General features: G+C 48.0%; 2 protein-coding genes across 2 annotated transcripts; one reads left to right on the forward strand and one right to left on the reverse strand.

Annotated features, from left to right (window-relative positions):
- Positions 1-569: 569 nt before the first annotated feature.
- LOC127216860 (probable transmembrane reductase CYB561D1) lies at positions 570-5,963 on the forward strand. Its single transcript, XM_051177731.1, has 3 exons — positions 570-951; positions 1,436-1,473; positions 1,862-5,963. Exons 1-3 carry the CDS (start codon positions 606-608, stop codon positions 2,363-2,365), a joined length of 888 nt encoding a protein of 295 aa, XP_051033688.1. The 5' UTR covers positions 570-605; the 3' UTR covers positions 2,366-5,963.
- A 3,841-nt stretch (positions 5,964-9,804) lies between these two features.
- Positions 9,805-15,079, reverse strand: Amigo1 (adhesion molecule with Ig like domain 1). The gene is made up of 2 exons (XM_051177733.1): positions 14,936-15,079; positions 9,805-14,506 (listed from the first exon to the last, which is right to left on the reverse strand). The coding sequence occupies exon 2, from the start codon at positions 14,405-14,407 to the stop codon at positions 12,926-12,928; it is 1,482 nt and encodes a 493-aa protein (XP_051033690.1). The 5' UTR covers positions 14,408-14,506; positions 14,936-15,079; the 3' UTR covers positions 9,805-12,925.
- Positions 15,080-27,222: the final 12,143 nt, after the last annotated feature.

Here is a 27,222-nt window from a genome sequence, read left to right on the forward strand (position 1 = left end):
CGTGTGCGTGGTCAGAGTACACGTTCTTAACCATTGGGCCATCTCCCCATTCCCTGGCTAGCTTGTCGTGGCCTCTTCTGTGAGTTTGCCCTGAAGAATGGGGTAAGCTTATCGCAGATAGGCTGGGCCATAACATTTTGGAAGTAATAGTGTTGCAGAACTTGGGTTTGTGGGAGACCCTGGTTCCTCTGGATCACCTTGCTCCTCAGGGCTGTGAGCTGTGGAGTTCACAAAGACTGAAGTGCCCTAAGCCTTTGGAGTATCTTATAGGGGACAGCTGTAAATAGGGATGGGATTACCTTTTGGTTCTCATTCTTGAAACCACCAGGTTTGGGTCATTATGTTTTGGCTTTGTCTTTTCGTTTATGCTTAGGCAGGGAGGAATCTTGTCTCCTGAACAAGCCAGACAAGTCTAGAGAGTGAGCAGCTTGGGGAATCCAGTACTTCTGGAAAACTCAAAATACTGGGTCACACTCTAGGGTCAGGGAACCAAGTGTATGCTTTCGGGTTTCGCTGATATCAGCTGCTATGGGTGTGATTTTCACAGGCTGCTTGAGATACCCCAAACGTAGAAATGAAGGTGGGTTGGGAGCCGGCTTAGGTCAATGGAGGTTTCCGGGAGCCGCCCTTTGAGGCCGAGGCGCTTCCCCCCCAGTCTGCAGAGGGCGCTGTGGGCGCTTCCGCCACACGGCCCCGCAGCCTCCCCGGGGAGGAGCCTCTCCTGTAGCCGCAGCCGCCTCCGCGATCGCAAACCCGGAAGAAGCCTCTGGTTGCTGAACTGTACCAGCCGGCTTGGCATTGCCATGCAGCCCGAGGAGGTAGGTCTGGTTCCCGCTCCAGCGAGGGAGCCGAGACTGACCCGCTGGCTGCGAAGAGGCAGTGGGATCTTGGCGCACCTGATAGCTTTGGGCTTCACCATCTTTCTGATTGTGCTGTCCCGGCCAGGAACCAGTGAGTGTGCGAGGAGGGGCGGGGCTATGGAAGGGGCGGGGCCTAGGTGCTGGAGGGGCCGCTTTGAGCGCGCTGGGAAACTAGAAACCTAGACCCTCAATCGAGGAGGGGCGGGTCAAGGAGTGGTTATAAAGGCCTAGTGGGCGGGTCCCCGGAAGTCCTGGGAGCCTGGGACTTGAAAAGACAGAACTGACACTTCTTTAGAATGAGGTCTCTTATACAAAAGCGTGAGGAGGGTCAGGGCTAACTAAGGAAGGTCTAGTCTAGGACTGGGCTGGCAGCATATGCAGAATCCAGGACAAGGTGGTGTAAGGGCCCCTTGGCCGCCACCCTTTTGTGGTGAGTTCTTGATTCTTGCTTAGGCTTGAGACAGTATGCTGACCTTTCCCTTGTGGCCAGGTTTGTTTGTTTGTTTTGTTTTTTTTTTTTTTTGCAATATCCGTGATGCCCAGCCGTCAGCCTGTTCTCTTTGATTCTTACTTAGGTCTTTTCTCCTGGCACCCTGTGTTCATGGCCTTGGCGGTGAGTTTGGATATACTTAGCTTAATCCTTGGGGAAACATTCAGGTTTTCAGCCTTTCTAAGGATCAAAGAGATGGGGGATAGAGGACTTCATCTTTCCCTGAAACCTATAGGATTGGGGAAGATGGAGTAAATTGTCAAGGGCTTGAGGTTGGGGAGGGGGATATTTCCCCTCTAGGACCTGAAAGGAAGATGTGAGAGGGATATTATTAAGGCCTTGCCTTCTGGAAATCAGGAAAAAGTTCAATGTTTTCTATGATCCAGAAAGGACGTGTGTGAAGCTGGAAGTCCCTTAACTTCTCCATGTTTTTCTGGATGTGTGAGAACAACCCCTTTTTCTCAGGCTTCATGCAGAATAGAGGCTCACTGGCCTTCTCCTGTGTTTACAGTTCTGTCTCTGCATGGCTGAAGCTATTCTACTCTTCTCACCTGAGCACTCCCTGTTCTTCTTCTGCTCTCGAAAGACCCGGATTCGACTCCACTGGGCAGGGCAGACCATTGCCATCCTCTGTGCTATCTCGGGCTTGGGCTTCATCATCTCCAGCAAGATCCGCAGTGAGCTGTCCCATCTGGTGTCCTGGCACAGCTGGATAGGAGCTCTGACACTGTTGGCCACTGGGGGACAAGCACTGTGTGGGCTCCGCCTCCTCTGTCCCAGGGCAGCCCGGCTCTCAAAGGTGGCTCGCCTCAAGCTCTATCATCTGACATGCGGCCTGGTTGTCTACTTGATGGCTACTGTAACGGTGCTCTTGGGCATGTACTCAGTGTGGTTCCAGGCCCAGATCAAAGGTGCAGCCTGGTATCTGTGCCTGGCTTTACCGATGTACCCGGCCCTGGTGATCATGCACCAGATCTCCAGCTCCTACTTGCCAAGGAAGAAAGTAGAAATGTGAATGCCTCTGAACTCTGAACCGAGGTGGGATTCTTGCCTTGGACTTCAGCAGTTCCTTGATCCTCACAGGACCCACTTCAGAAGCACACAAATTTTTGCACTTCATGGCTGAGCCAAAGGGTGCAAAAACCCCAGCTGCTACTGCTGAGGGGTGATCTGGTGGGCTCTAATGGGGGAAATGTACTACTGAGTACAAGTGGAAGGTTCTGGAGAAACTGAGCCTCACTCTTGGTGGGCTACAGAAGGATTAGGTGGTGGTGGTGGTGATGGTGATAACTTGCTTATGTGCCTGATATGAAGAGTTGTGTTCCTGTTGGTTATGAATGACAGCCACAGACATTGGGATCCCTTATGGAAAAGCAGTACTGTGGAGAGCCCATGGTCTCAGTCTGTATTGTAGGCCAAACTTAGACAGGTTCCATCTCAGGATCTCCGTTTCCTCATCTGAAAGGCCCTTACCTTTAACATTCAGTGTCTGGCAGATTGACATCACTGAATACTCTCTTAGCTCTGGACCATGCAGACAGCTCAGGATGTAATTCTTTCATCTATTCTTCCTTTACCCCCTTGGAGGGACATCTCTATTCCTGTGCCCTTCAGAAATCTGTGCTGACTTAACTCCTGAACCAAGGAACATGGGCCATGTATCATGGACAGGGACCGAGGTGAGGTCCCTGAACAATAAGATAGTAAAGGCACTAAAGCCACTTTAAAGTTCTTTGGAGGAACAGGAGGAAATTGGCCTTAACCAAGCCCTGGACTCTTGGACTCCTTAGCTCAGTAAGAACTTCTTCCAGCTACCTCTGGGTCTAGACTGCAGAGTCTGGGTATGCTCCTGACATCCATTCTCAGGGTAGAGTAGTTCTGGGCATCTTACACTTTGCCCTTAGGGCTTAGAGTATTTACTTAGCACATTGCTCCAGGGAACTATTCTGAAACTTTCAGAACAAAATAAAAACCAGGCAGTGGGACCCTCTTGATCCAAGGAAAACAGTGTCTCCCTGGTTCCTCTTCTCTCTTGACATTCAAGTTTTCCTTAGTTATTGTCTCCTGCCAGCCCCATGGCTCAAGAGTGGGATGATTTCGGTACCAACTGGGCTCTCTTCCCTGCCAAGATACCTCCTTGGTCCAACTGAGTTCCCCAGAGCATCCCTGGTGATGAGGACTGGATGTCACACTAGTTAACTGTGGTGTGGGTCAGTCCAGGAGATGGGCCCTCTATAGATCCTAGTAAGGTCTGGGGATTGCTGATCTAGGAAAGTACCCATGCAGCTTTCTACCTGGGAGACAGAGCCCATCAGAAACCCTGGGAGGCCTGCAGTACAGGGGCTGGAGCTCCAGGTCCAGAGACGAAGGAAAAGTGTCTGTTGCTCATCTCAGATCCTCTGAAGACTTAAGGCCTTTTCTCGGGGTGGCTCAGAAACAAGGTGGGTGTGATTCAATAGTACAGGAATGGGGACCGTAGGGCAGAAGTGTTCTCTCCGTGGACCTCACCATGCTTTTCTCTAGGGAGATAGCAACTCTTATCAGCAGCTGTCTAAATACAGCTTTACAGCTTACAGAAAGAAGCTCCTACAGTGCAAAGGGGAACCATTTTTTTTTCCCCCTCAATGCCCTCTCTCCCTGTCAAGCTATCCAGTGTGCTGTGTGCTTGGAAGGAATGGTTACTGGGCCACATGAAAGAGATTCTCACTAGGGTCACTTTGATGCAGGGCTCTGGCTCCTTCCCTCATCAAGGCCAATGTTGGGTGCTCCCCAGGGTGGGCCAGGTAAGGTTCAGCAGCTTGTTCTCAGAGCACAGAGGCAATGCCAGAAAGCCTGAGCCTGCCTGAGGTGTTGCCTCCTCCCAGGTGGTGCGGGGGCTGCTGGGCGGGCGGGCAGGCGTGCTGACAGCCGGCAGTTTGCGTGGGCTGTGCCATCTGATGTCTATTCCCAGCCCTGGGAGGAAGGGGAGTCATTTATATTCTGCAGGAAGAAGGGACCCAGCTGTCGCTTCCTCTGACCAGTGGGCCTGGAGGGCATTGGTGCAGAGCAGAGAGGAGGGCACAGATAGCAGTGGTCTCCTACTTAGGGATGTGACTGCAGTATAGGGAGCAGGTCACCAGGAAGAGCCCTTCTTGCTGGTAGGCCAGATTTGGGGGGGACTTCCCTCCCCTCCTGCCTTTCCACTTCTCCATCACCACCTGCCCTCACATCCTGGGGCAGCAGCTGGACAACCATTAGACCTTAGTGCCAGGGTATTCTTCCTCCAGCTGGGATCTGTGGCTGCATAAGCCTCCTGGCTGTGTGCTCCCTCTTCCCCACACTGTCTGCCTCCTCTTTGTATCTTCCAGTGTCTGGATACCACCTGGGCTTCTCAGCATCGAGGCAGGGACTGTGGGGTGGGGGTGAGGGGACACACGGCTATCCTTTGCTAGGGGAAGCTGCTAGCAGTCAGCCTGTTTTGCTTTTTAAAGTGGGGCGGGGGATGACACTCAGGATGCTCAAGATTTAAAAGTCGCCCATCATTTGCACAAATTTCCATATCGTGCTAAGTCCTGATTCCATATTTGATTGTGTTCCAATCTTGATTATACTCAGACTCAACCTTGAGGGAATTAGAAAGAGTTTTGTATCAAATCCAAATGGTAATGGGCATACTGTTCAGGTCTGGAGTCCTCTCAGGAGCCCCTTTGTTCCTGTGTCCTCCCTTTTCTGTGAGTCCCATTGGGGTTGGGGGTGGCAGTGAATGACTGACAGGAGCTCGGCATCTGAGAACTCTTGCTTCCTTCTCTGGCTGTCATCCCCATCTGAGATAGGCTGCTATCACTTGCCAGCCGGTGCTTGCTCTCCCCCTCCTAAGGCAGGCCACCCTTCCTCCATGACACTGGCCTACCCTGTCTCTCATTGTCCCCACCTTTCCACCCCCATGCATGGCTGCTGTGGGTCTTGTTTTTCAAACCTCACTGTGGGAGATCCAGGCATCCCCCCTGAGCCAGCTGGCTGCTGTGCCAAGGCCTGTTCAGAGTTAATAATAATCATTAGTTGAATGGTGCTGGAGCCTTTCAGCTCCAGATCTCTAAGCACTTGCAGGCTGACTCAGCCAGCCTTCGCCTTCCCCCTCTTCCTGGGCTTTGGAGTATAACAGCATGGGAAGGCACTGTGGGAGAGGGAATCAGGATCCTTGCTGCCTGACCATGCCTGAGGATTTTCTCTGAGAGTAAGCAGTGAGGACAAGACACACAGGGAATACAGTATACTCAGCAGAGACCACCATGGCTGTGATAGCTGATAACCCCAGACTTCTAGTACTCCTATGTACTTGCCTGGGTCTCGGCAAGGCACTCCACTTTAATGCCCTTAGGCAGGCTTTGAGAGCAAGAAATTTTCTGGGTTAGTACCCCCCATACCCTTGTCTTCGACTATCACAAAACAAATCAAAACAAGAAAACAACTGTGTGTCATGAACTGAGATGTTCTTCAGCTTGGACACTGAGAAAGCTGCTATATGAGTGTCTGGGTGGCATAGGCAGACTATTTGCTTCTCATCCTACCTCACAGGGATGTTGTGAGGGTCAGACAAGAGAACAAGGTTCAAAGCATTAAACAAATGGAAAGCATGGGATGTTCAGTCCTTTTCTCTCCCTGAGCCTGGCCCTGGGCTTTATGTTTCCTGAAGAGGCAATAAACTGTGGGAGATGATGCTCGGGAGGCACCCAAGTCTCAGAGGGGCTTTGGGGGGTACAAATAGTCACATTTCTTACTTTTGGGGACATGGTCATCTCCTGTCTCTCCCTGCAAGAGAGGCCACCATGGTCATGGTTACTGAGAGTTGTCTTGCCCGTGGCTTACCCAATGTGGTCAAGCCACAGGGCTGATCACAGATCTGCCATTGGCTCAGCTTCCCCCCAGGTCTAATCAGAAGGTAAGGTCTCAGCCTGGAGCTTTGCTCCTAACTTATCTAAATATCTCCTTCCCAACTCTACCCTTTTAAAGGAAGAGTGGGATAGGAGGAAGGGAGGGTCAATAGTAGTGATCACTGCAGCCAGATGTGGTGGCAAATCCCAGCCTTTAATCCCAGCACTCAGGAGGCAGAAGCAGGTGGATCTCTATGAGTTGAAGGCTAGCCTGATCTACAAAGCTAGTTCCAGGACAGCCAGGGCTACATAGAGAAACCCTGTCTAGAAAAACAAACAAAACAGTGCTGATGACTGCACCACCACTCTGACTCTGCTTCCTCTCTGGAACCTTGGGCCTATATTCTAAATTCTAGGGATGTGATACTGTGAGGTACATATCTTTTAGCTTCCAGGGATCCTCAACTCCAGGTTCCCTTTTCTGTTTTAGGAGTAAGACCATAGTCTCCTCTCCTCCTGAAAATGCTTTGCTGGAATTACCACACAAGCATTGGTATATACACACACACACACACATACATGAAAGCAGTTTTAAAGTAAACTTTCAGTTAAGAGGAGGGATACTTTCCATTCCATCTGTCTGAGGGCAGGCAGCATTTGGCCCAGAGTAGATGAAGGCAAGCAGAACCAACAGTAGCAGGCAGGCTTGAACATTTGTCTTTTTATCTTGTTTTTTCTGCCCTGGGATCCAGGAATGATAAAACTAGTCTAGCCTCAGCCATTCTTACCAGAATGGCACAAAGAAGTCAGAAGCTGAATGTGGGAGGGCAGTGCCCCAGAGCTGTCCTGGAGGGGGGTTGGGAATAGATGGTCAGCAGTGGGTGGGGCTTAATGTTAATGCAAACAAATTACCTCTGGTGGGACTACCTTATCCCAGAAAGCTTGGCTAGTCACAGATGTGGTCAGAGAACAGCAGTCCATTATTAACCAGCCAGCTATTGTCAGAATTTCCCAAGGAGGATTTTAATCTGTCAACGAAGGAACCATTTCAGGTCAGTCTATGGTGTCTGGTGGATTTTGTGTCACTGGTGACATGAGTGGCTAGCACCCTATTCTCAGTTATCTCTGTGTGTTCTAGCAGTGATACTTAGACCCACCCCTACAGTAAACCAAACCATGTGAGGGAGGGAGCTTTTGGGAAGGGAGGGAAGAAGTGCAAAGCACCACCTCAGTCCAGCCCTCTCCACCCTGTGTGCACATCGCCTTGTCTATGCCAGTGCAGAAGTCGCCTAGTAGGACTGCGTGTTCTGGTCCACTGCAAGACGCCTCTCAGGCCATACTTCTATGCCCTCTGTGCTCCAGGGACAGGAATCAGGCTGGCACACACCGGAAGGGAAGGCCTCAGGGCAGTTCTAAGGATTTTGGTCATTTGATATCTTCTACCCTGCAGTGTCTGAGCTGGATGAAAGTGCCTGACTAGCAGCTTTAGCCTTCTCTTTCAAAGCCCTGGGAGAGGAAGCAGCCAGCAGACTCCCTGTGGCCTGACCAAGAAAGCCAACTGTCCTTACTGCAGGGCCTGAGCTTTTTTTTTTGGCCATGTGGGTGGGGAAAGTACAGCATCACCATTGGTTGCCTAGGAGACAAGATAAGTGGTACAAATGCAGAAAGGGGAGGAGAGACCAGGTGGAAGGACTAGGCTAGCCCATGCACTGGACTTCTCTGTTCCCCCCTGAAGTGCTGCCTGAGGAATGAGGGAAAGTCCTGCAAGACCTGACAGACAAACTGCATGTCCTGACCACGTTCCAGGGAGCTTGTGGCTTGGGAGTGGAGTGAGCAGAAAAAGCAGAAGAGATATAGGTTTGGAAGGTTAATTGAGCTCGAAAACATAAAAGGAGAACTCCAAGCAGTCTTCCCAGCCTGTTCTCTACCAGCACCATCCTCTCAAACAGGGGATTAGCCCTAGCAGAAGCAACTTTGTAAAGACGAGAACATACCCAGATGTGGACTATGGAGAGCTCTGACCTCAACATCTGTATCTCCCTCACTGACTTGATATGAGTGATGGTGGGGTGACTCCACCGTTCCCAGACAGAAGTGGGCTGCAGTAGCTCAATTTCATATACATGAGAGGTTAGGGTAATTATGTACGTTTTTTCTCTTTAGTCTCCCATCCAAGTACAAACCAGGACTGATCCTACTTAGCTTCTAAGAGCAGCTGAGACCTGGCACATGTTGGGTGGGCCTAGACTTCATCCGCTTTGGATCTACCATTGACAGTCCCTTCCGAAGCCCCAGGAGCCTAGTCAGAGTATAGTCCAGTCCAGTTTCTGTTAGGATATGTCTGTTAGGATATGTCTGTAAGAAAAAGTGAAAATTCCATTTTTTCCTATTCTGCAAAATACTGACTGCACACGAAACAGTCACTGAGTGTTAACATACCCATTAGATGAATATGCTTTTAGCCCAAGATGAAAATATCCTGGTAATAATCAAAATTTTATGAAAGTGAGCTGTTTCCCACCATTAAGAAAAAAAAAAAAAAAAAAAAAAAGCAACCTCTCAACCCAAGCATTTTCCCATTGTACCAATTAGAAAGCTTGATCTAGCCTTTAAGAGAAGCCTGTAGGGAGGCAACCTCCCCCTTAGGGACCTAGAAAATCATCATTATGTACAAGCCTCAGCCCAGGGTATCTAGACTCTTGCTTGCTCAGGCACTGTGATGCTGCTTTTGAGTCTCTGTAAACTATGGTCTGTTCAGCAGACCAACCCCTGCCTGATTTTGTGTGGTCTGTAAGTTTGGTAACTTTTACAATTTTAACTGGTTGAAACAAATTCAAAAGACATTAACATTTTAATGCCCATAAGTAAAGTTTCATTGGATGCTATATTTGGCAATGATTTGAATTAAGTACCTAAAGGATTTATGTCCTAGACTCTCGGACCCTACTAGCTGAAAGGTGAAATCTTTTGAGACACTGGGTCTGGTGAGAGATGATTAGGTCATCAAGGGCACCATCCTTAGAAGACATTAATGTAGTTCTCATAGGACCCTGGCTACTTTTTACAAAAGTAGCTGTCATAAAAAGAGCAAACCAAACCAGTGGATCTCCCTTACCTCCTGTCTCATCACTTGATCCCTTCTGCATGCCCTCCCATTATTCTGATGACATACACCACGAGGCCCTCATGACATGCACAACAAATATGACCACCAGATCTTGGACTTTCATCCTCCTGTAAGCTAAGTAAGCCTTTTTTCCTCCTAAAATACCCTGTCTTGGGCATTTTACTGTAGTGAACAGAGTACTGCATTGAGACAGAACCACCGCCATTCATCTGTATATTGTCTGGACATTTGATCACTATAGCAGTGCAGTTGAGGGTTAATAAACGGTGAAGCCTAAAATATTTACTGTCTGACTTATAAGGAAAAGTTTGCCATTCTCTTGTCTAATCTCAATGCCTGGATGATACATATTTCATACTTAATTCCTAGACAATACAGGTAATGACACTTAAAAGAGAGTCTCTCTTTAGATATGCCACACCTTTTTGAAGTATGCTGAACCCACCCACAGGCTAAGATAAATAAACCGTCACAAACTGTGCCAGAGCAGAAACTCAAGCCAGGTTTAATGGTCATTGTCTAGTATTGATAGAGCCCATTGGCTCTAAGGTTCTCCAGCCTGGTATACATAGTGGGTGGAAGAGTCCTAGACACAGGAAAAGGGAGTTACAGAGGCAAGAACACACACAAAACCGGAAAGTTGGCTTTCTTCTTCCCACATGGGTCTACCCTTTCCTGGTCTCTTTGAGGAGCCCCACAGATACAGCAAAGTAAAGGATCACAGGTAATTACACAGACTATAGAGCCCTGTCACATCCTGTCTCCAGAGACACCTGCTTCTCCTTCCTGGGAAACAGTTTATGGGTGCAGATGAGATGAAGGTCAACCTGGCAGCTTTCTTTCCAAGGTCTAATGGGTCATACATGTGGGATACAGATACACATGCACCACCCACATACACACACACACACACACACACACACACACACACACACACACATACACACGGAGAGAGCTACTATTGGGTTATAAGAACTGAAACCACAAGAGACCAGTCAGTTAAATGCCCTAGTGGTGTCCAGACATATCCTCCAGGTGTCTCAAACTAGGGCCCATGTTAGTGGATGTAGTGGGGAGAGTTGGGGCTACAGAGTAGGACTTACAAAGAAAATGGCCCTCCTGGTCCCTAGGAGCTCAGCTAGAATGCCCCTAAAGGCAAACTTCATTCAGCCTCCATTTTAAAGAGTTTCACAGCCCTAGATGGAATCTGCCACATAAGAGATTTCCCCATTTCCTGATGAGTCTGATGGCTCTCAGACCTGGTGACAAAGTCCCCAGAAGTCTTTGGAATACAACCAGACAACATTCTTCTCTAACCCTTGTCTCTCAGGACAGATAACACAGGGAGAATAACTCAGAGCTGCTTTGCCACGACTAGCATCCTTTGGGGTCCTTGACTGCTCTGGTTCTAGCTTCCTACCTTATGCACGTGTTGTCTTTAAGGAGGGTTTCTGAGGAGTCTGTAGAACCAGCTGGTGCCTCACCACCCCTTCTCCCAAAGACTCCACCATGTGCTCCCCCTGACTTTGGCCTCTGCAGGGAAGTTATTCAGAGCCATGGAGATATGGGTAAAGTTCAAGGTGTTCAGAAATTAAAGTACAAGAGATTGTGCATTTGAGAAGCCTGGCATAGTCACTGTCTCTCCTACAGCACGAGAAAATTGTGTGTGAGAAGTTGTACACGTGGGTGGAGGCCATTCTAGACGGGGCCACAGATTCGCTGTCCCAGTGGAGAGGTCAAGGTGCTGGTGTGGTGTGCATGCATACCTACGGGCATGCATACCTATGAGCATGCAACTAGGTAAGGGGAATCGCTGCACCTCTCTCTTGACAAAGCTAGGTTATTAATAAAGGATGGACAGCAGCAGCCTTGAGATCCCAGGAACAGAGGACAATGTTTACTTGAGTTTCTCTTCCCCAGTCCGTAGAGGCAGCCTGACAGGCCCTCCTAGCACTAAGCAGCCCTCACCATAGGTAAACAACACCTCTTAGAACTTAAAAAGCAGGTCAGGAAACTGGAGGACCTGGACAACTTCCAACTACAGGAAACAAAGGAAAGAAAAGACACTGAAAAAGACCAACACTGGGGAGCGCTTTCACCTTTGCCCTGCTCACCCCCTTCCAAAGCTCCTGGACCTGCACATGGTCAAAGGGTGCTGGGCACAGTCATCGCTGTACCCAAAGCATTTCACAAGCCTGGATGGAAGCTAAGGCTGGGTTTGTTTTCAAGGCTCTCTGCTCTGACAAGTACAACTGCACTGACCTCCAACTGAGAGGAATGGTATGATGGAACTTCCTTTTCAAGTTTACTGCCCCTTATGCCTCTGTTGCAAGGCTGACTTAGAGCCTGGTGGGGAGAGCAGAACTCTAAGCCACACTGTGTAGCACTATTGTGGGACAGAGACCACTAGGTTCCAATCCTCCTGGACAACAAAATCCCACACTTTGGCTTCGCAGCAGGAGTGAGGCAGCCTTGTTAGCAGAGAGAAGATAAATGTTGAGTCCTGTCTATCTCCAGACCTAGTCTAGCTGAGCAGGACCGGACTTTACTGGACTCCTCCCTTTGCAGAGCAGCATAATATGGAAGGCTCAGAACCCCACCTGAGTTGATTAGAGGGTTGACTGAAGAGAGGGCACACACAGAAAATCAGGTAGGTCTAGCTGGCTGCTACATCAAAGAGGCTGGTTTTCCTCATGCTTTCAGGGAGAGTGGCCCTTGTGCCAATTAGTGGCAGTCATCCATAATGTTCCGCCTTAAGCATCCCCTATTGTGGTCCCAACAGACATACACCGGGAGTCAAAAACTAACCAAAGCTTTTCCTCAGCCAGGGAATTAGCCTACCTGGAATTTATGTCCTATCTACAAATTTTACGTGAAGACAGGAACCCCTTAATTCATTCTGTACCTATCTGTGCCACTTGCCCCAGGACGAGGCACAGATACCACATCCTATATTGCTGCCATAACTAACAGGCAAGAGGCCAAACTCCTGCAAAAATCCAACTACTCTGGACTCCCGGGGAGAAGCCTCATAGCAGCTTTAGGCAGCACTATAGATCTAAGCCTCCATCTTTCCCTGACTCATTTTCCAAAGGTTTTCAATCCCCTAGCTCTGGATGGGACTTCCTGACCAGAGAAGACACTGCAGCGTCCCAGCATGGCTCCTGTGGAGGCTCCCCCAACACACACAACTTCACAGGTGTGGGTGGGCAGAGACAGAAAAAAATTGTTTTTCAAATGGTTTTCTCTAAAGGAGCTAGGGATGACCTCAAAAAAGTTTTGGGAATCTGCTCTTCCCCTCACCCCTTTCCTCATTCCCATCCAACTCAGTCGCGTCCCTCCTCCTCTACCACACTGAGAATAGCCAAGGCTTTGGGTAGGGGTGTGGTGTCTGCCTGAGGATTAATATATCCTTATGTGAAACTTGCAGCATCCACTCTGTCGCTGGGGTCTTGCCTGCTCTTGTGCCCATGACCAATTCCCTGGTGGTCAGGAAGAACCCACTCCCTTGGGCAGCCAGCCCTCTCTTCCATCCCCTCCTATCCCTCAGGGTACACTACCTCTCCTGGGGCAGAACCTCCCCACCAACCTATCCTGCTCACACCACAATGGGCGTATCAGAGAAGACCGAGCTGACCGACTCAGGATCTGACATCCTCCGTTGGCCCTTGCCTGTTGCCTCGGGCACCGGCAGAGTGTTGCCTGGCTTGAGTTTGCCATTTTGACCCTGCCCGGGTCCAGTAGGTTCCAGGAAGGCCACCCGCCGGTCAAAACCATCATCTTTGTCCCCACCAGCCATAGGATCATGATTGGGTGTGGTACTGAGCATAGAAGAACTGAGGCTATCCCCTTGATGGCTGGAAGGCTTCTCCACACCCCGGCACCAACAGCGGCAAGGGGTGAGGTACAAGTATATGAGGACCAGAACCACACTGAGGATACAGCCCACCAGGGTGGTATAGGCTGTGTTGAGGGTGTCATGGTGTCCGTGCAAGGTAAAGTTGTACACTTTCAACTCCACAGACAGTGTCTCGTTGAAAGTCTCCCCCATGGCATAGCAAGTGTACACACCCCCATCCTCGACCTGCACCTTTTCAAAACGAAGACTGCCATCCTCAGACACAGTCACTGTGCCATTAGTCCCCTGATTTAGCACCTGCTCATTGCTTGGTGTCACCCACACTTTGGTCATCCCTTGCTGTTTGGTATCACACGTGATGGTCAAGGTATCTCCCAGGTGAGCCTCCCAGGCGCTTTCCTTATACTCGCTGCAATTAAAGAAATCCAGATTGAAGACATTGTGCAGCTTCTTGGAATGCATGCAGTATAGATCCTCCTGGAAGTCCATCACGGAACTCAGCTGCCGGTACTGCCAGTGTGAAAAGAGCTGGTAGAGCTTGCAGTCACATTCCAGGGGGTTGTTGTGCAGGTACAGCCCATTCTTGACCCATGCTGGCAATTTCTGCAGGTCAGTGAGCGGCAACTTCTTCAGCTTGTTGGAAGACAGATCCAAGAGCATTAGTTTGGGTAATTTGTTTCCATCCTTGATCAGTTCCAGAGGGAATCGAGAGATCTGATTCTGGCTCAAGTAGAGTTTCTGCAGCTGGGCCATGTCCTCGAAGGCATACCGGTCCACCACCACAATGCGGTTATTGTAGAGCAACAGCACTTCCAGCGCATGCAGATCGCTGAACAGGAACTCATCCAGTGTGTGGAGATGGTTGGAGGAGAGGTCCAGGTACCGCAGGTTGGGTACTGGGACAAAGGCCTCGGAGGAGATGAAGTTCAGGTGGTTGTGGCTCAGCAGCAGGGAGTGCAGGTTAATGAGACGGGTGGGGGTCCACTCAGCCCGCAGCCGGCTCAAGTTGTTATGGCTGAGGTCCAGAAGTGCTGTGTAGCTGGGCAAAGATTGGGGCACACTGGGCAGCTGCTGCTTGGAGCAGCTGAGGATGTTGCTGGCGCACAGGCAGTTGGCGGGACAGCTAACCACAGATCGGCCAGCCCTGGCTACCTCAAAGAGGAGCAGGAAGAAGGAGAGCAGCAGGAGCCAGAGGCCTCGCAGGTCACGCAGGGGTTGCATAGTGTCACTGAGGAGAGCGAGGAAGGCCACTGGAAGATCTGGGAGGGAGTCACCCCGGCATGTTCTGGTGGAATATGGAAGGGTCACTTTCACTATAGGCTTGAGAGAAAGAGGATGGGTTTGTAGTCACCAAGGACTCAGGAGGGATGGACCACCACTCCCACTTTCCCCTCCCACCGCTGCCCCCACCCCCTTCCTTGGTCGAGTGGAAAGAGGAAGCGATCCCGGGTAGTTCCCAGGCACAGTGCAGGCAGACTGTGGGCTCAAAATACTAGGGCATTCGAGGCATTGGCGCAAAGGCCCCGTGGGCTGGGGTCGCCGGGTACAGTGAGGGTATGCACTGCGCGTCACCTGCGGCGGTAGTGGAGGGGTGTCACAGGGATTGCACACTCGAGGTCTGGAGGCGGGGTCATCAGGGCCTTTCCCGAGGAGGCGAGGGAAGGTCAACAGGGTACCCGGCTAGGAAGGGCCGAAGGTTTCCGGGGCCTGTGACGCGGGCTCCCTCCCCAGAACCTCCGGTCACTGCACCTGCTCTGCGAGGATGCGTCTCAGCCCATGGCCAGTCCGGGAGCTCCGTCGCGGCCTCCCCCGTCCGCGCCTCCCCGGCCGGCCTGTCACGGCGCCCGGCGTACGCAGGGGCCCGCGCCCGGCGACATCGCCTGCGGGGAACTTGCTGGGTTCCGCGCTGTCCTCCCGCGCCGCCGCCGCCTCGCCTCGACCACCGCGCCCGTCCGCCCGAGCCCACGCACGACTACCGCCTCCGGACCCACGGGCCAGGCGTGGAGCAGTGCGGCGAGCGGGAGACGCCGCGATCCCAGCCGAGGGAGCAGCGTGGGGGCAGCGAGCACCGCGCGCGCGCCCGCCGCCGCCGCCGGAGCCTTGGGGCGCGTGCGCGCGGCGGGGGCGGGGCGCACGTGCGTGTGTTTGTCTCCGGCTCCCGGCGGACACGCGGGTGGCTGGCTCGAGTCAGGGGTCACTTCCTCTGCGAACCTGTGCCGGGCCCAAAGCTAGCGACTGAAGCTCCTTAAGCGCCTCTCCTCCCTTGATCCCCTTTCTCCATCCTCCTCATGCCGCAGCACCTACCTCTTCCTGCTCAAACCCACTGTCAGGAAAAGTAAGTCTAACGGGAGTGAGTTCTCTGGAGCCAGTGGATTGACTCCGGGGCAAGAAGCGTCACACGGGTCTTTTAATTTTCCAAATTAAAGCCATCTGGCTCGACTCCCGCCCTTCAGTGTTGGCGGGAAATTCATCAGTCATTTTTTTTTTTTTTTTTTTTTTTTTTTTAATGTTCCTCCTGCTTTCTCCGTGGAGCTGTGAAGTCCCAAAAATCTGGGGGAAGAGCTTTATTTTTGTTTCCCTCCATTCTTGATGCCACTAGTCTACACACCTTGGATTACCACTGAAGAGCACAGCTCCACAGCCTGCAAGCCAGCCCGGGCACCAGTGTGGATGGGAGGTGTGGCCTTCCACTGACAACCGATTGTGCTCGCCCCACTTCCCATCCTATGCTCTCTCAACTTGTCTTCTTCCCAACGTAGGACCCTCACTTTCTGGCTGTGGGGGTGGGCCCTGTAGTTTCTCTAGTAACCTAATTCTCAAAACTGAAGGCCAGTGGGGGGGGGGGGGCGTTTGAGGTGATTTCTGTAGGGTAACCGCCCAAACACAAAGCTGCTAATGTAAGATATTGATGATTGGGGGCGGGGTGTAGAATGAACCATTCTTGAGATAGTGAAAACTGAGGGAGAAATTACCAAATTTTCTTCTTAGTATCTTACAGTAGCAAGACCAAGCCTGAGATTAATGTCTCAACAGATTAGCTTGCTAAGAGTTTTAAAAAGAAAGAACATATATCTGTCCCATATGTTTTACTGTGAATTTAAGTGACTGTATTATCTCGTCAAGGGATATTAGCATGTTAACCTTATGCACGATTTGAAAAGATCTTTTTTGGTTTTTTTCTCCTTCCCTATTTAATCCAGGCATGGGTGAAAAGTCAGGGAAGGTGGGTGATCCTTTGTGGAGGAGAGGGTAGGAGGAATCATGAAAGCAATTGCTGTGGAACAGATTCTGTTAACCAGAGATTCCTGACTACACTAGTCTGCCTTGGCTGGCAGGTTTCTCCATTGCAGGTACATGTCACATGCAAGCTGGTCATCAGAAAAGTTGACTGCGTGAGAAGGTCAACTTTCAGAGAGTCACATGGATCCCTCAGATGGCTGGCTGTTTGCAAGAACTCAGTGACTCTCCAGGAAGGGTCAGGTCTCAAGACTGCTTAAGTGCCAGGACAGGACAGCTTCCTTCAGGGCAAGAGGTTCAAAAACACACAGACAGGAGTCACAATGACCCAGGTCTTTAAGGGGTTGCTATCATCTCCATTTTGATCACATAGATAGATCCTCGTGGAAAAAGACCACATAAAGTCGTGAATTCCAGTAGAAGAGGATTGTAGGGGGCCATGTGTTATCTCACACATGGTCTCTGAAATCATGTCTGTTTTTTTTAGCAAGGAAATACTGTCATTTCACTTTATGCAAATATCCCCCGGGGGGGGGGGGATGCATCATCCTATCTCAATCTGACCTCCCTATTCTCCCTTAGACTCTACCATTCCAAGCTCTCTCTTCCTAACCCCGTCTTTTTACTGTCTTTGAAAGAGAGAAGTCATGGGTAGCAAAAAAGATGCCAGTTTTACAATAGGTGTAACCTATATATCTATAATTTGGATAGATGTCCTCAGTCTCTTTTGATCTGGAGTGTACTTGATTTTTTAAATAATTTATTTAACTTTATTTTATGTGTGAAGGTGTCAGATCCTCTGGAACTGGAGTTACAGGCAGTTATGAGCTGCCATGTGGGTGCCTGGAATTGAACCCTGGTCCTCTGGAAGAGCAGTGAGTGCTCTGAACCACTGAGCCATCTCTCCAGCCCCCTGGACTTAAATTTTTAAAATATGTGTGTACTAGCAAGTGAGGAATCTTGTCAACAGTGAGATTCTGAATCATTAGCCCGGAGAGGGGCCCAGCATCTGTGTTTCTAGCATGGTATGAATGCTGCAGATCCACAGACGGCGTGTTGAGTAGAAAGGGGCCAGAAGTGTGCCACTCAAGTAGGGAGCCATGAGTCAGCACATGTAGCTGGATTAATTACAAACAAATAGCCTTACAAACCACATTTTCAGTTGTCCTAGCCACACTGAGCAGGCCATTGTCCCAGAAAGTCCTTTGGGAGGCACTCTATAGAGAACTGACTCATATAACTCTGTCACAGCTGCTTTTTAGGTCAAATAGCTATCCATTAATTCACAACAAAGACAACCCATGCAGGATAAATAGCAACAGGTTATTTACAGTGTGTGTTTATTTCCTCTCACTGGAATAGATCAATTCAGTGTTCCTCAATACAATTTCAAAGGTTATTTGGCTAGTTCAGAACTTGAACAAAAGAGATTGCATATATCTATTAGCTTATGAGACTGGATGGATTGCTTTCCTCTACACTAGAGGTGTTTTTTGTTTTGTTTTTGTTTGTTTGTTTTTTCTGTTGGGCTGACTGATACTGACTTCAAAGCAGAAGGGGTGGTAGTGTACACGTTTATTCCCAGCACCTGGGAGGCGTAGGCAATACAAAGTGAGTTCTGGGACAGCGAATCCTGTTACACAGAGAAACCCTGTCCCAATAAATAAATAAATAAATAAGTAGATCATAGGTAGTTAGGTAGATAGATAGATAGATAGATATAAATAGAATAAGACAGAATAACACCAAAGCAGAGGATGGTGGGGGAAGACACCCTGTTAAGAAGCTAACTTTTGGGGCTGGAGAACACAAAAAATTGAGGTTGAGGATGTACTTAGTTGGTAGAGTGCTTGCCTAGCATTGAAGAAACCCTGAGTTTGATAAAGACTAGCATGATTTGTATATAATATATATACATATATATATAATTTTTAAAATTAAAATTAAATAATAAACAAGAATCCATAAGGTAGCTCTATCTGAAATGATTTGTTCATGTGTGCATATGTGGGGGGGTTATGACAGTGTACACATGTGTGTATGCATGTGTGTGTACCATGTGTAGGTACTTGCAGAAGCTAGAAGCTAGTGTCAGATCATGTGGAACTAGAGTTGCAGATGTTTGTGAGCCGCTGATGTGGGTGCTGGGAACTTAGCTCCTCTGCAACAGCAGCAATTGTTCTTAACTGCTGAGTATCTGTCCAGCCCCCAAACTGTAATTCTTTAAGTGTTCTAGCATTTTGTGGAGACCATCAGGGTGTTAGTAGTAACAGTAACTTTGTGGCATCTCCAGAAGTGGAGCCTATGAAATGAGGTTACCTTGGAGAAGTTAGCAAAAGAGACTTTGTCCTGAGATTTGCTTAAAGGGATAATGGTTTAGAGATCACCATTGGGTTGCATTCTTCCTATATCAAGAGGCTCACCTGTGTTTCCCTTTTTGTTTTGTCCCTGATGGCACTTCTTCTGAGGGAATTTCTATGGCCACTTCCCACCTTATAAATTATCACGTTTTCTTTGTTCTTTTACTTATTCCGTTCTTGAACATGCTCATACACTGATGTCTTTTCCATCCTATAGGCAAAGGGTTCCCTCTTTTTAGACAGTTGATGTCACACTCCCCCTTTGCCACCCCTTGCCTTTGTCTCTTCAACCATGCAACTTCCTGAAAGCTCTGGGTAGTCTGCAGAAACCACAAGGACAAGCATGTTGACTGGAGGCTGAAGATGGATCAGTGGTGTGGGCTGAGGGTACCACAGTTTTGAGTGCTCTGGGCTCTTCAGATTTATCAAACCTATATGATGGGACTTGTTTTAATTTATAGCTCTCGGTCAGGGCTGTCCTGCCTTCATGGAAGTGATTGTTCCAGGTAGCTCGATTATGAACGTTTTCTTGACTTCTGATACTCACATATGAACATCTCAAAATAGTCCTGAACTGAGTCATCAGACAGACGTTTCTTGGAAATATATCTGACAGTTTCATGGTTTGAAATGTTATGTCATCCGTGAAGGACAGGTTTCTACAACCAGTCTCCCTGCTCCTGACCAGGCATCCCAAAGTGGACGATGGGTTCCAAGGCATGGTTACAAACAAGAAGCCCCTAGATCTCTTGAGGTACTATTGTATTTTAAAGGGGATTTGGCTTTTCTTTTTCTTAATTAAGGAGTTTTGTCATGAACCTGAAAATATTTTCTTCTCTTGTTCATGCAACCCCTTCTTTTGATTTTTTTAAAAGGCTTCTAAGTCTAAAATTAAATCCTAGCTATTGTTGAGACTTCTCAGCTAATTTTCATATTATACAAATTCTTGACTAGTTTGTATTATGTCTGGAGAGTTTGATATTCCAGTTTAGGAAGTTGGGGCTTTTCAACTTGGGGTGAGATAATTGTTATATAAACAGCTAAGGATTTCTCTCCCTCACCTGTGGCCATTTATTTAATTAACTCTTTATGCAAATAGATCTTTCTCCACTAACATTTCCTTCTATCTTCCTTAATTTCTTTTCTTTTTGGTTTATTTGTTTTGTATTTTGAGACAGTGTCTTTCTACATGGCCCTGGCTATCCTGGAACTCACTATATAGATCAGGCTGTCTTCAAACTCACAGAAATCTACCCACTTCTCCCTCCCAAGTGCTAGAATTAAAGTTGTGTATCACCATGCCCAGGTCTAATATACTTTCTGAGTTCAATTCAATCATGCTTAAGGAATTTCAGCCATTTTACTATTCTTAACTGATTATCACGTTCACTGTAATTTTGTCTGGTCTGGCCCTTACCTATGGTAAAGAGAACTTCAGCTGCCCAGGTTATAAGAGATGTTAACAGTCAAGTTCACAAGCTAGCTGGCCAAGCACTAAGAGCCAGGAGGGAGAAGTGTCATTTTGTGGTTTAGAGTGCAGTCTCAGCAGCCAGGCTTCCTGTGCTTGCTCTGCCCCTCACTGTGTTACTTAGGCTATACTATTGAGACAGTAAGAAGACCTGCCTAATAGGGTCCTGAGACTTTAACAAGCTCCTACATCCCAATAGAGACTCTTAGCAGGCAGTAAGCACTACACACATCAGGAAGGAGGAGTGGGCTGTCCTTGTGTCTTTGGTTGGGATCCTTTTAAATGTATTTTTATTCTTATGCGTTATGTGCATACATGTACATAATGAACTGTAGTCATTTTCACACACCCCATTACTCTCTTTATCACCACTCCTCCCACTGAAATACTTCTTCACAGCAGGTTACCTCCATCGTGTGTGTGTGTGTGTGTGTGTGTGTGTGAGAGAGAGAGAGAGAGAGAGAGAGAGAGAGAGAGAGAGAGAGAGAGAGATTATTGGAGTATGGGCAGTTTATAAATGGCCACAGCACTGAAGAAAGCCATACCTATTACCTCAGCCACAATTAGCTGTCAATAGTCCCTCAGAGAAGGGTGGGGCCTCATGAGATCTTTCCCTGTCATGATGGAATGTTGGTGGGTCTGATATGCAGGTAATCACAGCTTCACTGAGTGTCAATGTACTACAACCCTGTTAGGAACAACACACAGAAGAGGGGAAAGCTGTGGACTGTGGTCTGTGCTCTACAGAGTCCTGTGTCCCAGAGTGCAGTGGAGCTTATGGACAGAGTTCTAGGTATTAAAGAATGGGAAGCTAGGGACTGGAGAGATGGCTCAGGGGATCAAGAGCACTGGATGCTCTTCCAGAGGACCCAGATTTGATTCTCAGAACAAACATAGAGTCTCAAAACCCTCTGTACCTCCAGTCCCAGGAGATCTGACACCTTCTGCCTTCCACAGACAATGTACACATGTGGTGCACAGACATACATGCAAGGAAAACACCCACACACACAAAATGAAGAAAACTTAAGAAGGATTAGGAAGTAATGAGGAAGCCACAATAGAGGCAGAACAAGCAAGCAGGACCTGGAGTCTGCAGTCAGCCACCCTGCCGGCTCCTAAGAGGGCTCTTGGTGTTCCGACAGGTCCAGCCCCCAGCACAGAGAGCAGTACCTTTAAGACTAAGGGATCTCTGCTATACTCAGTTTGGGTCAGACTATAGCTGCAGCATCCGGATGAGTTCTGGGAAGCTCGTTTACAGCCTGGAGCACAGCCAGAGGTCGCTGATGGAGCTGTGCACAGTCCAGTAATCATATCATATGCATTTGCTCACAAACATCTGCTGAGTCCCTGGGGCAGAGCACTGTGTTACAGGCCTCAGGGTGAGGCTGGGAAAAGGGGGGTTTAAATATGCTTCAGCAATAGTCCTTCCTCTGTCTGGGACCAAGAAAGTATGATACACAGGTTGTATTCAATTTGGCAAGTACCAGTCAACTGCATGCTAAGTTCAAATTCCCCGTAGGTGCTATGGTCTTTTAGGTCTAGTCAGAAGATCACTGGATTTACTCCAAGGCAGCTGGACTGTCAGCGAGCTGTGAGACTATTAAGACTCGGGAGTCTCAGTTTTCTCACACAGAAAGTAGAAGTTATAAGACCTTCTTTATTAACAGCTTAAACTGGGGCTGGAGGGATGGCTCAGTGGTTAAGAAAATGGGCTGCCCTTGCATTAATATAGAGAGGTTCATAACTATCTGTAACTCCAGTTCCAGTGTCATCTTCTGGCCTCTGTGGGCACTGTATACATGTGGTGCATATCCTTACATTCAGGCAAAATGCCCAGATAAATAAAAAAATATATCTTGAAAAAGTACTGAATGAGGATCTTCTTATTAAGATCATGGGAGGCACTTGGACCAGGGAAGATGGGGAATGCCACCCTTTAGGGTAATGTTTTCTAGATGTGGGCTTCATACAGAACGTCAGAGGAACCTGGAGAGGAGGTACCAGATTTACTTAGAATTTTGGAGTGTGAGGCCTGTAAATTGTAACTTAATGTGATTCTAAGTGGTTCTTTGCACCCTTAGATTTAAGAGTCATTATCATATAATTTGGGCAGGGTTAGATGAAGACATTGGGGGAACTTTGATAGCTCATGCACAAGGGATGATGGAGCATGGTAAGCACTTCTGAATGATGTAGATTGGTGCATCTTTTGGAATCTTCAGAGCTGCAAAGAAGAGTCCTAGACAGCCCGGATGTGGTGACACACACCTTTAATCCCAGCTCGTGGGGTGCAGAGGCAGGCTGATCAATGTGAATCCTGGGCCAATAGGGTCTACACAGTGAGCTCCAGGCCAGCCAGAGATACATAGTGAGACCCTGTCTTATCATCATCATGTTCATCATCACCATCACCATCACCATCATCACCACAACGATCTTACATAGCAGTCTTTGGGAAGAGAGATTTGCTGTAGGATCCTAAAGGGCCCTTATTCTTCTAAAGGACCCAGGTTTGATTCCCAGCACCACTTTCCTCAGGTACCGGGCATGCATGTGGTGCACATACATATGTGCAGGCAAAGCATTCATATGAATAAGATTTTTAAAAATCTAAAAAATGTTAAAAGAAAGAGAGGGAGAGAGAGACTTGGCAATCCAAAGGTCACTTACTTTTTTGGTTTCCACAAGGACACACTTCACCTCCAATAAAAGGTCTTGAATGAATCAAATTGCTGTCATCCAATGTGGGGAATGCTTTGGGTAGAACTTTTACTTTCCTTTGACTTCTGTGTGCCCCGTCCATTCATGGTTAATTTTAGTGTGTTGACCAATCTCTGTCTAATTACTGTAATTAGTAGAGCAGTCTTGTTCAGGGTGTCTAATTCCTGGGGTCTGCTTTCTTTTCATAAAAGTTAGCAAGGAAAAATCTTTGAAAGTAAGCATAGGACTGATAAGATGGTTCAGCAGTTAAGAGCAAATTCTGCTCTTTCCAAAGTTCTTCCTTCAGTTCCCAGCACCCATATCAGGTGGCTCACAACCACCTGTAACTCCAGCTCCAGGGGGTTTGACGCCCTCTTCTGCCTCTATGGACACGACACTCAAGTGCACAACTTCCCACCCCATACACATAATTAAAATTAAACAATAAAATCTGAAAAACAAACAAAAGAGCAAGCCCTTTGTTCATCTAGTGTAGATGCTTATGAGAAAGAAGTGAAGTGTGTTTCAGAAATTTGGTAATACTAGCAGATTGCCTCCTACTAAGCACATGGGCAGACATACATGCAATTTTACATTCACGTTTTTAGAAGCATAGACTTCATAAATTGCTAGATTGAGAACATCTATTCTTCTTGGCTTTTAAGTGATGTTACTCTAAAACTGGATAGTAAAAGAGTCAGACAAACAGATTTCTACTCCATGTTCAGAAATACCCTCTGACATTTCAGTGATGAATTGTCTCCATCTTGAGGGAGTGGGCTTCCCATCATAGGAAGTGATCATGTGCACTTCCACTTTGCACAGATGTCCATTCATTATTTTTTTCATTCATTCTTTCATACACACATGGCAAGGACTCTTTTGAGTGTTTAGGAGTACACTAGTGGAATATAAAGATACACACAAGAGAAACTATCTCTTGTCTCAATGTTACAATTAAATAAAGGAAACCAAGACATGGGTGGTCATTGGTCATGGTGACAGTGAAATCTCATGTATAAAAGGCTCAGAAAGCCAGAGAAGAGAAAGAAATTAATCTACAGATGGGTCCCACATAGCACCAGAAAGTGACCGATGACCTCTAATCTCCTAACACTGATGCCTAGTGCAGAAGCAGGGTCAAAGGGTAATTGGGGTAGGAAGAAAGGGCTTCCACTATGTCCTTCCAGACAGATGTATTGTTAAAGTAAAACAACAGTGAGCTTTCTGTACAAACAAACTTCGGGACAAATCATCTAACCCTCCACCCCCCCAGCTCCTGTTTTCAACCAGTTGGCAACCTCTTAGCCTGTTCTATGTGGATGCTCTGGAACTGCCACTGGTCCTACGTCTGACCCCATCCTGGTGTAGTATTGGGATGGAGCATCTTCGTTGTGCTGTTGAGGTGGAAGCCAGAGACTACCTGTGAGAGCCAGCTGGTGAGGATGCTGAGGTGGACAGAGGGTAGTGTACTGAGCACAGATTGGCTATGCCCAAACACGGCCCATCTCCCCATAGTTGTCCCAACAACTCAGGTTTGAAAGCGTTTCCTTCCCTGTAGGTTTTCTTCATTTGTCTGTGCCTGCTTCCACAGACAGTACACCCGCCCTTTCTCCCTCCCACCAAGGTCACCACTCAGCAGGCTTTGATAAATGTCATCTTTTTTTGAAAGTCGCCTTGGAAAAAGGCAATTTGACTGCAGTGAGGCAGAACAGGGAGCTGAACACCAGCCGCCCTTTATCGACCAGAGCCCAGCCCAAGTACAAAATGAAAAGTGCGGAGCGGCCCTGAGCTCCCGGTGATGTTAGGACTGGCTCTCCCGGGGGACCTGTGTACTGAGCAGAAAGCCTTGCAGAGGAGCCTGGGTCTGGGGTCCAGGTTTCCTCCTCCCTCTGTCCCCTTCCTTGGCTCTTTGTCTTCTGCTGCTTGTTTTCTGGCTGGTAGCTAGAGGTCCCCAAGAACCCCCATAGTTCTGGGGGCGGGAGCCCTTTCCACTGTGCAAGCAGTGGGCTGCTGATTAGCGCAGGGAATAAATAACAGCAAGCTAATTATCTCCCTGATTGCGGCTTGCCTCACTAACAAGGCTGGGCTGGAGTGGTGATGCGGCAGTTGATACTATTCCAAGCATGCTTCTGGGCTCAGGGAAATTTCCATGCCTTTCCAGTCTGTTGGTGCTCTCCCTTCCCAGATGCTCTCCCTGGAGCTCTAAGTGGAAATGTTCACTCTTCTGCTTCACCTTGGAATTGAGAGACTCACCCCAGACAGACTGTTTATGTCATTCCCCAGTGGGCGCTGGAGCCTGCTTCTCAAAGAAGCAGGCAGAGGCTTTCAGAGGGAGGCTAGAGGTTGGCCAAGGGCATGGAAGGATGGGTCCTCAGGGACCGCATACTCCAGTACTTAGTATCCTAATTACATCTGCTACTCTGACTGCTAAAGCTGAATGGTTCCCATTGGGCTAGTGGATAAAAGAAGAAAGGGGCAAAGAAGAATGTTCTCCTGGACTGTGGTCAGACCTGACTACCTCTGTGACCTTGGACATGCTCCTTAATCACTCTGGTCCCTCTTTTCTCTTCTCAAATGAGGTATAATGACTTTGAAATTTTTTGTGACCGGAAGTCTGAAATCTGATTGGTGTTGTCTTAGAATCCCATGCTAAAGAAGCTGCTTGTGTCTCTTATTGTCCACATCTCCAGAATGCATTTCTCCTTCTGCAGCTACCACACTGCCCCTCCTCTCACTGGGTCTTGCAAACAAAGGGCGAACAACACCTGCCTTAGGAAGAGTTTCTGTTCTCTGCTTTTTTTGTTTGTTTTTATTATTTTTTAATTGCATGTAAATATGTGCGTGCCGAGGGTATTGCACATGAGTCCAGAGGAAAGTATCGGATACTCTGCAGCTGCAGTTACAGGTAGTTGTGAACCTCCAGATGTGGATGCTGAGAAGGTGGATGCTGAGAATGGAGCTCAGCTGCTCTACAAAAGCAGTTCAGTTCATGCTCTTAACTGCTAAACCATCTCTCCAGCCCCAGAACAATTCCAGCAGCCTGGGCTGTGCTAACTTTGCAGAGCAAGTAGTTAGAACTTGCAAAAACACAGGATGTGGAGATGCCTTCCACCTGAGCAGAACTACTCCCAGCCAACTGTGGACAAAGGAAGAAGTAAGTTTGCCTGCCAGGCATTTTGGACCATCCCATCCCTGGCATAGGGCCTATTAGTACCTTCACACCAATTGCAAGAGCCACTTGTAGGAAATTGAAGGGCCATCCCTTTCTCCTCAACAGACTCTATTGCAGGAGTTAAGCCCACCTCTACTGGAGTGCAGATGTTAGACAAACCAGATGTTTTCATCTGCTAAAAGAAAAATGTAGAAAAGCAAACCTGGGAAAAGGGTGAAGAATAACATCTGGGTCACAAACCCAGAGAAAGGGGTAGGACTAATGTTATACTTGGACCAAGAAGAAAAATGTTGTTTGTGGATAGTCAAAGATAGGCTTGGGGCCTCCCCAGGTACCAAGTCTGTATTACCTGGTTTGGTCTGATGGGAATATTAAACGTTAGCACTTTTATATTGTATTTGGATAAATTATTTACTTTCTGTATTGAGTAGGGTGAGCTAGTCACAATCCCTGACATCTCTGCCTTATCTCAGTTGAAAGTGCAGCGTAGTGATTCTGGGAAGCAGCACTATCCATTAAAGGTTCAGTCACTGCATGAGCTTTAGAATTCTCTGCTGACTCTCTCCATCCAGTTGGCAGATGCAGGAGGAAACAGGGAACATGCCTAATTATATGGAAGGTTTTACAGGTCAAGTCTGCAACTGGCATTCATCATTTCTCCCTTATTCCCCTGACCAAGACTTGGTCATATGAACACATCTGACGGCAGGGAACCTTGGGAAATGTAGTCAAGCTATGTACACAGGAGGTAAAAAAGGAAAGTTTGGTAAACAACTAGTCGATCTCTAATATACATTGCTTGAACTTCTGTTCCTGTGTGGCAAAGAGCCTCTATTTTGTCATCTGAGTGGGCATGATATGAAGTAGGACAAAGTGCTTCACAAATGCAAAGTGCATAAACAAGCATGTGCTTCTCAGATTAACATATAATTAACGAGTCTAAACCCTAGTGTACATAATAAGTGCCAGGCCAGTTAGGGCTACATGGTGAGACCCTGTCCCAAAGATTTTTTTCTCTAAATTAATCTAGCAATAACTTTAAAATTGCTGGCTTTATTAGAACCACTAAAGCTCTCGGTAGTTGGAATAAATT

The sequence above is a fragment of the Phodopus roborovskii genome, unplaced genomic scaffold (assembly GCF_943737965.1).
Source record: "Phodopus roborovskii unplaced genomic scaffold, PHOROB, whole genome shotgun sequence".
Lineage (NCBI taxonomy): Eukaryota > Metazoa > Chordata > Mammalia > Rodentia > Cricetidae > Phodopus > Phodopus roborovskii.

Excerpts from the sequence above, each read along its gene's own strand:
- Amigo1 (XM_051177733.1), bottom strand. The coding sequence starts at position 14,407 with ATGCAACCCCTGCGTGACCTGCGAGGCCTCTGGCTCCTGCTGCTCTCC.
- LOC127216860 (XM_051177731.1), top strand. The coding sequence starts at position 606 with ATGGAGGTTTCCGGGAGCCGCCCTTTGAGGCCGAGGCGCTTCCCCCCC. Across the intron at positions 952-1,435 it reads GCTGTCCCGGCCAGGAACCA|GTCTTTTCTCCTGGCACCCT; the intron begins GTGAGTGTGCGA and ends ATTCTTACTTAG. Across the intron at positions 1,474-1,861 it reads CTGTGTTCATGGCCTTGGCG|TTCTGTCTCTGCATGGCTGA; the intron begins GTGAGTTTGGAT and ends CTGTGTTTACAG.